The sequence below is a fragment of the Vitis riparia genome, chromosome 18 (genome assembly GCF_004353265.1).
Source record: "Vitis riparia cultivar Riparia Gloire de Montpellier isolate 1030 chromosome 18, EGFV_Vit.rip_1.0, whole genome shotgun sequence".
NCBI lineage: Eukaryota > Viridiplantae > Streptophyta > Magnoliopsida > Vitales > Vitaceae > Vitis > Vitis riparia.
Window position 1 is genome coordinate 33,745,451 of NC_048448.1, and position 10,206 is coordinate 33,755,656.

The following is a 10,206-nucleotide window of genomic DNA, read 5'->3' on the forward strand; positions in this document are numbered from 1 at the left end:
TTGCAGTTCAAATATGAGATATTACGAAAACATAAATGGGTAAAACAAATATTGGTTTTTGGATAGAAGACTTCACCTTGCCATAATATCAAGTTAACTATAACTAATTTGAGTGAGAAACTCACTAATACTATTCAGTAATATTATAGGGGATCTATTACTCATATTTGTGATAACCTAATTTTGCTTACGAATAGTGATGCAGGTTACTTACCCATTCAATAAACCTTTACTCCCCTTATTCCTTTTATTTATTTACTAATAGTTGAGCATGTGTTATGTACGTGAGTTGCACGTGGATGATGTTAAATAATGCTATCTTCATAATTTAATTACTTTTTTTTTAAATATCAGTGTAATATTTTTCAAATGTGTTACTTTTAAATAATGAATTTATTATCAGAATTTCCAACCAATGAAATGGCAACACTAAGTAGGCACTTGGTAAACAAACTTAATAACTTAATATGACTTAATAACTTAATTTAAGTTATTAAGTATGTTTGGTAAAATAACTTAATAGTACGACTTAAAGTAAAAAACAACTTTAAGTAACAAATAAAAACAATTAACTTATTTTTAAGTTCATATTTTCACTTTACATTTTTCTCTCCATTTATTCTAATTACTTTCATGATTTCTTTTACTGCTCCACAACCTTCATTGTCATTCAACCTACTTTGGCCTAATTATAATTTATGAGGATTAATATGTCAATTTTATGATTTAGAATAAATTTTAAGTTTATTTTATCAAATAATCTTAATCCTTAGAGTAAGAATTAAGTAATAAGTTTTAAATAAAAAACTTAAGTATAATTTAACTTAAAGTCAATTTAAGTCATTAAGTAATAAGTATTAAGTTTTACCAAACACTCCTTAAGCCTCCTCTTATTTGATGTCAATTTTACAACACTCAACTTCTGGAATAAACCTTTTAAATTCTCTAATATTAGTCTCATAATGACTAAAAAAGTAAAATTTTGAAACCTAATATATAGATTTATAAAGTTAAAAGTCTGATTACCCTACCGTCTAATTTTATACACGTCAATTTATAAATTAAAAATTAATTATCTTAATATCCAAGGTTACACAAATTAATTAATTAATATTATTTAAATAAAATATAAGTTAATTTCTAATATATATAACATCTTGATTTCCTCAACTTCCAATTTTTAAAAAGTAGAATTTCCTGGCATTTCTTGAATATCTAATGATGAAATGTAAATCCATTTTGTAAAATTAAATACTAACTTCCTTGATAACAACGATAAGTAGTCTATAAAATTAATTTCTATAGTATACATAATCGACTGCATTTGAAACTAAACTGGAACCCTTGAATCTAGAGTCGCTTGACATTTCAACCCAATTCCAACAATGCATTTTTCGGACTGAAAAAGTGAAATTACTTGGCCTTACATATTAGAACTCATTAAAGCCTAATTCGCATCATTATACTCAATAAAGGGAATGAGGGAAGCTCCAATAATGTTTTTTTTTTTTTTTTATCATGAATGTTAATGAGATTATTTTAGGAAAAGTGTGAACACGTGGATAGACTTAAAACCGTTTTTCACACTGAAAGCCAACAGTTTGACAAATAATAGATGGATAGAACCTAAAGATCAAACTAAAGAAAAAATAAAACAACTCTATATTTTTTCAAATATCCAAAGGCATCAATGTTTGTGCTAACATGCTTACACACATATTAGAATGGTAGAAGGGTAGAAAAAGACAAATTTCCCACATGTGAGATATACTTTTTTATTTTTTCCCACTCATTCTTAAGTTGTCTAGTAATATTATTTTTTCAAATTGTTTCTCCAATTCTTGAGCAACTTAAGAACACACTAGGCTTTAAATGTCCATCTGATATGAATCCCTTACTTGCCTCTTGAAGACAAAGATTGGAGAAGTGTCTCCTTCGCTTGGGATCAATCCAATTTACAATTTGCAATTTGCCATGGTAGTTTAACATGATGCATATCAAGACACAGAAATGTTTATTTCTATGTAGAAGGAGCTACAAAGGTATCAGATAAATTCTAAACAAAAATCCAATACCTAGACTTCACTATTCCCCTTAAGATTTACAGATAAATGCATCAGAATGCAAATGAGAAACAAGCAAGACAAAAGAAGCAGCCTAAAACAATGAAGAAAACAAAAAGGAAAAACAACGAGCCAGTTACTGCTCCATCTTACAGTAATCATCAATTATATGGAGGACACAGGGTGAATTTACAGTCAAACAATCATCAATTTTTTCTCCTAAATGCAAAACAGAGGCTTCAAATTATATGACTCCATGCCCTGTTTCCAATGCAAGAGCAGGAATTAGAATTATAGGAACCAACATGCCTCTGATCTTATATCTTCTCTGCCCACATGCTTCTTCACTCCTCTATCTTCTGAATTCTCTCTCATCATCATCTACCAATTGTAAGATCTATTCTTCCATTGACCCACTAGAAGTTGGCAAACCAAAAAGGTGACGCAACTCAACCTTCTGGTGGGGGGGTGTTGTGTTCCTAAACGTGGAAGATTCTTCATATCTAGCCTTCAGCTGTCATTCACCACAATACACGTTAGGAAAATGCAAAATGCAGTAGAAACATGAATATGCATCTTAAGCACTAATTGTAAAATAGGTCAATCAACATACAAGTCAAAATATGTCAAAACAAAGTTACCTCTCAAGGGCTGGCTATACATTGCAAACAATAATCTGCTAGAACTTCTATTCTGTCACATAGAGCCTTTGCCTCTTCCATTGAATGTGCTGAAAATTTTTTAGCAATGAAACCATTATGTAAAAAGTCGCAGCAAATGATTTTCTTCTATGATAATGACAGAATACTGTATGGATGAGACCATATATGACTAAGAGACTAATAAATAAGTTTACATACTATATATAGGAATGCAGTTCAGAGTGATGCAAGTCCAAATATAATGAGAGATTACTTGTCAAAACAATCATTTAATCTTGCTTTGCATGTTTTATAACATTCCATAAACTAGTTCTCAATATCAGATCTAATCCAATTGTAGGTTCATCCATAAAGACCACCTTACTAAATATTCATGAATTACTCCATTAGTTGCATGAGAGACAAAAATGTCAAGAGTTTTTAGCAGTCGGATAGATACCATATTGGTAAGACATACTTGAGGATTTCCAATCAATGAAATGGCAACACTGAGCCTCCTCTTCTCTGCTCTAGTATATTCACTAACCTCCTTGTCACCAACACCTCCACCAACAAGTTTTGCTCTCCTAAGAGAGTTTTCCACTGCCTGTAAACAAAATATGTAAAACAAAAACTATCAACTTGTTTCCATGTCTAACCTCTTCTAACAAACACCAATTTCTTTCACATACGATTAAAGTGCAGTGTCAACTTACCTGTGTCGAGGCAGGACCTTCGAGGTTTCTAACCCTTCCATAAAATTGTAGCAAATTCAATCCTAAAACATAAAAGACAGAATTCGAAACTCAAAGAGCATGATAACAAAAAGAAAACCTGAAGTGGGGATTCACAAAACACATGTCAGTAGCTCATAATTCAATTCAAATTCAACCAACCCAAATCACAGCTCTCACTATTCGATGCTTTCAAACTTTGAAATGCGTAGCCTTGAATCACACATCATTTTCTTGCAATTCAATTCTAAACTGAAAAAGGGTAATCTAGAATCAAAACCCAAAGAACCAAAAATAAAAAATAAAAATCCAAAGGAATTACAATTGGAAATTCGAAAAAGAACATCATTTGCTCATAATATATTCCAAATAAAAAGACCATAGAAACATCTCTCACTCATACACATTTTATATTGTTTGATTCCAATTTTAATAACTAAACACTATAGACACTGTTAAACTGGGAAATGGGTAGTCAAGGATAAAAAAATCTAATCACAACTTCAATCCAAGAAAAGACCAAAAGAAACAATAGGACAGAATCGAAAATTCAAAAACCCCAAAAAAACCTAATGAAACTACAAACTGAAACTGGGTATCCACAAAAACAATTATTTGCTCACAATTCGGTCCAAAATCAACAAAATTACCGGCAGAACAACTCATAGAGATTAAGAAACGATAGAGAGACCTGAAAATTACGCTGGAAGCTGTGGCGAAGTTCAGGATCAATCTCAGAGAGGGACTGGTCGTCGTCGTCGTCCTTGTCGTTTGGGCGCGTTTTAACACTCTTCTTGCGAGGAACGTACATGGTGGATGCAGAACCTGGCCGCTTGGTGGCCCTAAGCCTGGCGTCTTGGAACTTGTCCTCCTGCTGTTGGTCGTCGCCTCTCCATGGCGCTGATGATAACAGCTGCTTCTTCGTTTTCGACATCGGTCAGCTGTGGCTTTGAGTTCGTGCTTGTTACAAATGGATAGATAAAGCTTTCAAATGTGGGTACCCATTTTGTGGATCCGACCCATCTAAGTTGGAGGTCTTTTTATTTATTTTTACTTTTTATTTTTTTTATAAAAAAAATAATAATTTGCTACAATTTACTTAATATTTGACACTAATTTCATTTTGGCTGTCATAATTTCAATGGCACATAGGATTGTAATTTGTTGGAGTTATTCAAATTTATAATTATGATATAGGATTCAAGATTTACTCATAATATTTTTAAAATTTTGTATATATATTTACACTAAAACATAAACAATAAATAGAATAAATTTTTAAGATAATAAAAAAAATTATATATCATTCTAAAAATAGAAAAAGTATGTCTTGGGATTGTGAGTTATTATTATTATTATTATTATTATTATTATTTACATGTATATGAATTCTTATATTTTGTATACTAGAGTATTATTATTTTTTATTTTTAAAAATAAAAAATAATTCAAACTAGATCTTAGTATATCAAATATTTATATCTATAATTCAAAATACGAAAATTTAATTATAAACACAGTAAATAAGTTATATATTAATTAATGTTTAATTTTTGTAACCATCATTATTTTTCAAAATAATATTCAAGTGAACCCGGGGTGCAAATCCATCGCAGCCCCCTTTCATGTTGTTGAGAATCTTTCAAAAAATTTAAGCCCAAAATTATTTGAGGTTTTTAGACCCAATGTTCATTGCATCAGGGCCCAATGCGGCTTAAGTCCTTGGTTACAAAAGACAAGGCCCATCAAACAAATGGGAAGGCCTAATTCTAAGGTCCAAGGCTCGAGTTCTAGGAGCCATTGCTGACTAGGTGGGCCACAAGACCCAAGTTGTATTTTCTAAACTTCAATTTATTCAACATTGCAGAATCTATTTGATGGGGGAATGATGGTAAATTTTACCCACGAAAGATGAGATCCCATTAAGGATCCAAGAATTCTTGCCACATTATCACTTGAAGTATAAACTCACTAAAAATATATTGAAGTAAATCATCAGTCAAAAAGACTATAAAAATAAGGTCCTAAATTAGGTTGATGCTATTTGATATTATCCCTTTTTTAAAAAAACAAAAAATATTGGGCATAATACGAAGAGATTTGAATCAAAATATTGCTGATGATAGTACACTTCCTTAAGTATTATCCTGTCCAGCACTTGTTCACTATATAGATGTTGGTATGACAGAGGTAGAAGCAACAGTACAGTAAATGTTTCAGGCATCTCATATTCTAGCAAGTTGAAAGCTAGCTTATATTCTCAATTAGAAATCAAAATGAAACCTTCAAAAAAGAGCTATCTTTGTTGTCGGATGAGTTTATTTTATTGTTACGATAGTGTGCTATTTTATTGAAGTAATTTTGTCATAATACGAAGAGATTTGAATCAAAATATCCAACAAAATAATTTTCAAATCAATGCTTTTAAGTTGGGCATCCACATGGCTTAATTTGCTAAAAGGGAAAGAAAGAGAGAGAGAGTGACTATTACCAAATCGATACAAAGAAAATGAAACTATTTTGGTCATATAATATTGGGTATGAACTTTTTGATCAATATCATGAAACGATACTTATTATTTGGTAATACTTAATATTTATTATATATTGACTTAAATTAATTTTAAATTAAATTATATTTAAATTGTTGATTTAAAACTTATTACTTAATTCTTACTTTAAGTATTGAGGTGGTTTGATAAAATTAATTTAAAATTTATTTTAAATCATCATTTATCCTCATAAATATAATTGCAATAATGAAGGCCAAGTAAACTTTATTGAAGGAAGTACTAGATAACATCTTTGAATAAAATCATTCATTTTATTAGGAGAAGAACTAGATACGTTGACAAAGCATATGATTTTAGAAGTTGTCTTAAGAGACTAAAGGAGATAAATTTTAATTCTTTGAACACATCCTTGAGCAAGAATCCAAGCACATTTCAATATTTACCGTACCTGATCAAAAGACAAATAAAAAGTAAAGAGAAGAAATCATAATTATAGAAAAATAAAAAATTGAGGGGGTGGTGGGAGAGAGACATACCAAGGTTATCGTTTTTATAGATATTGTTGCATGAATTAGCACATCCAAACTTACAAACGTCAAGAGTATGAAGACAATTCTTTTCACATTCCTTTTGACAAGGAATACTATTACCACACATAAGTAAGCATTGGAGCTTGCACTCACTTAAAGACGCTGAAGGCTCGACAAGCATTCCCAATACAAGACCAACCACTACAAGCACCCGAACTACTTCCATTTTCTTCTTGGCAAAGAATGACATTGAGGTTTTGAAGAGAAGCTTTTCATATGGGGGAAAATTATTTAAATCGATCTCTGTACAATATTTGGAAATAATAAAAAGAAAAATTTGAAATTGGATTATGAGGGAAAGAAAAAAGATATTTTCCTTTTTTAAATGGAAGCAAATTGTGATCTTTCTTCCGTTAATTATACCTAGCAAACAGCTTTTTTTTTTTTTTTTTTCTCATTTAAAACAATCTCATTCCTTTCCCATACATCTCATTGTAAGTAATCCCGTGCACTTTCCATAAACATTTTCCTTTTTCTTAACATTGTATACATTTAATATTTTATCAATATAATATTAACATATAAGCACACTTTAACAAAAAGAGAATAAGATGAGATAAAGAAAGCGAATAAGAACAAAATTTTGATTCGAATGGGAAGAGAATAAGATCAAAGGAGACAATAAGATTTTGATGTAGATAAGAAAATTATAAGAGTGTTTATTAGTGATTTTTTGAAGTGATTTCAATTTTTTTAATACTTACTATCAAACATTTTAGGATAAAGGAAGTGGTTTAGTGTCTGATGAGGATCTTTTGGTAATTGACTAAGCCTAGTCTATTATTATTAGTGGAAAAAAATTTAGGTTTTGAGTAAAATGAAAATTAGAGGGCAATTTGATAATTGTCATGACTAAGTTTTCTATTATTATTACTATTATTAGAGAAAGGCAATTTAATAAATAGTTGTGTAATTATTCTTATTATTATTGTTGTTCATCTACCTACCCTCTTTAACATATAATTATATATTATTTCCATTTAAATGTTAAAGTCACCCATATTTAGCATCTTTTTGCATGGATGGTATAATTTTTGAAAACATTTCTTTGAAAAAAACCATTGTATCGAAAATAATTTTAAAATTATCATACTTGAGGATTTCATTTGTGCAAAACACGAATTAAATGTAAAAATGGACTCATCTTTATAAAAAAAAAAAAAAACAAGAAAAAAGACAAAAAAAAAGTGAAAGTGAAATTATTTCTATAAAAGACAAACTTAATATAAAATATGAAATTTCTTTATTTAAAAGACTATAATGATAACACAATTTATGATATTTACGTAGTTTTTTAGTTCATTTGTATTATAAAAATATTTTGATAAATATATAAAATTGTATAAGAGCTCATAAAAGGATTTTTTGAATTTGGTTAATTATTTAATTGGAGTCAACTAAACCGGTCAGGATATTGGAAATTATTTACCATGAATATATTGATGTGGATAAATGAAAAAAAAAAAAAGGTAAATACACTCTTAAAAAACTTTACGTCAAAAATACAAAATTTAAGTCGTGGACTATTGAAGCTTTAGTTTGTGCTTGAAAGCTCAAGTTGATCATTGAAGCTTGGGGTTGTGCTCAAAAGTACAAACCGATAATTGTACGGAGTTGTAGCATCATATGATGACGGTGGATGGTGACCGCCTAGGTTTTCCCTTGGTTTTGGGGCAAAGTTTGGATAGATATGGGGAGATGTGGGTCTCTAGTACGCTGCCATTGAATGTTGTTAGGTGTAGGTAAGGCGTGTGTCTGAGAACCAAAATGGGTTGTTGGGGGTTGATTTAAGTCTAGAAAATAATTCTCCCCAACAAAGGAAATATAGGTGAGGAGAAAAAGCAAAGATGGAATATTTAAAGGTGTTACTGCAGTTAATTTTTAACTTTTATTAAAAATTTAAATTAATTCTTAAATTAGCATATTTAAGAGTTTTTGTTTTTCAAAGTCATAAATAATAAAAGGACCAATATTGAATATTACTTAGCTCATAAGCATGTTTCTTTTGTATGATCGTCTTTGTTTATAGATTATGTTTTTAATTTAAAGTATATTTTTAAAAAACAATGCTAACCATATACTATCATTTATATTATCTTGTGTATTTAATAAAAATAATCACTTTTTATTATTATATTTAATTATCATTTATATATATATATATATATATACACCAAAAAGACCATGTGTATCAATTACTCAAAACCCAAGATTAAGATGTTAAAAATTATGGAAATATTAATTACTGAATGGTTGGATTTTATAGAAATATTAGAAGAAAATTTGAAAAAAGAATCAATAAAATAAAAAGTTGATCATAAGAAATAGAAAATAAGCAATAATGTATTTTATTGAATAAAACAATAATATTTGCATAAATTTTTTTATAATATTTAATAATAATTTTTAAAATTTGAAAATATATTTAATATTAAGATATGATAATTCATGTAATTTGGATGTATTGGTGGAAATTAAAGAAATGATATATATATATATATATATATATATATATATAAATTCGGTAGGAAGTGAAAAATAGTAACATAATTAAGAATTATGGGTTGAGATATGTTTGACAGTCACTATGTGTGGTTTTAAAAAATTGGAAAAAAAAAATTCTTTCTATTTTTTTCTTAAGTTTTCTTTCCAACTTTTAAAGCAGAATCTAAGAAATTTTTTTTAAAGTTATATCTCCCCCTTATCTAAATATAAAAAAAAAAAATAGCAAATATTTTTTCATCTTTTCCCTTAGTAGTCTCTTAAAATTTAATAGTAAGCATAGCTAAAGTAATAGTGTAATAGGTGAACAGTAATACTATGGATGCTATGAGGGTAGGAACGGCAACGAGGAGGGTTCGGGATGGGTCACCCCCATCCCAACCCCCACCCCGTTTATTAAAAACAATTCTCATCCTCACCCCGCCTCGTTTAACTTATATATATATATATATATATATATATATATATATTTAAAAATTACTTAAAATTTTTTTAATTACATTAAAATAAATATATTTTATAAATAATAAAATTATTATATTTTTATAACTTATTTTATTAAAATTTTTTATTATTATCTATATATTAAAAATAGTAAAATAAAATTTTAAATTAAATTAATTTTAAATTTTAAATTAAATTTAATTTTAAATTTAATTTTATATATAATTGAGGCGGGGCGGACCAAGTTAAGGCAATACCCGAACCCATCCCGGGTTTTAAAAAAAATCTCATACCCGTCCCAAACCTATTTATTAAAATTAAACCCCATCCCATTAGGGGCGGGGCAGGTGAGTACCCGAAAAAACCCGCCCCATTACAATCCCTGTATGAGGGTTGCTTTCCATGGAGTTTTTTGTGAATATTTTGTAGGAGAGAGAAATGACTTTTTTTGGAAAACGGAGTGGGATGAATCTATGGTTGGTAGAAATGTTATGTTAAAAGGTTGTTCTATGGTACCCACTCTTCATTTTGGGGGTACCTACCCCACATTTGACCCCAATAAAAATATGACAAGTGTAAAGTACATATCATTAAAAAATTTATAAAAACTTTTCAAACTGGTAAAGATGACTTATTGGTGAGAAATAATCACATGCATTTCATATATATCTATATATTACAACTTTTTTATAATTTATTATTAAATATCAAATATAATT

At 28.9% G+C, this 10,206-nt stretch overlaps 1 protein-coding gene and 1 long non-coding RNA gene across 3 annotated transcripts; both read right to left on the bottom strand.

The window, feature by feature from the left end:
• Positions 1-2,016: 2,016 nt before the first annotated feature.
• LOC117906429 lies at positions 2,017-3,538 on the bottom strand. 2 transcript variants are annotated; one of them, XR_004649812.1, is made up of 4 exons: positions 3,421-3,538; positions 3,183-3,311; positions 2,705-2,793; positions 2,017-2,577 (listed from the first exon to the last, which is right to left on the bottom strand). It is a non-coding gene; the product is annotated as an uncharacterized LOC117906429 (long non-coding RNA). The 2 variants fall into 2 exon arrangements; XR_004649811.1 differs by having other exon boundaries at positions 3,165-3,311.
• A 6-nt stretch (positions 3,539-3,544) lies between these two features.
• LOC117906428 lies at positions 3,545-4,372 on the bottom strand. Its single transcript, XM_034819450.1, has 2 exons — positions 4,130-4,372; positions 3,545-3,690 (listed from the first exon to the last, which is right to left on the bottom strand). Exons 1-2 carry the CDS (start codon positions 4,370-4,372, stop codon positions 3,658-3,660), a joined length of 276 nt encoding a protein of 91 aa, XP_034675341.1. The 3' UTR covers positions 3,545-3,657.
• Positions 4,373-10,206: the final 5,834 nt, after the last annotated feature.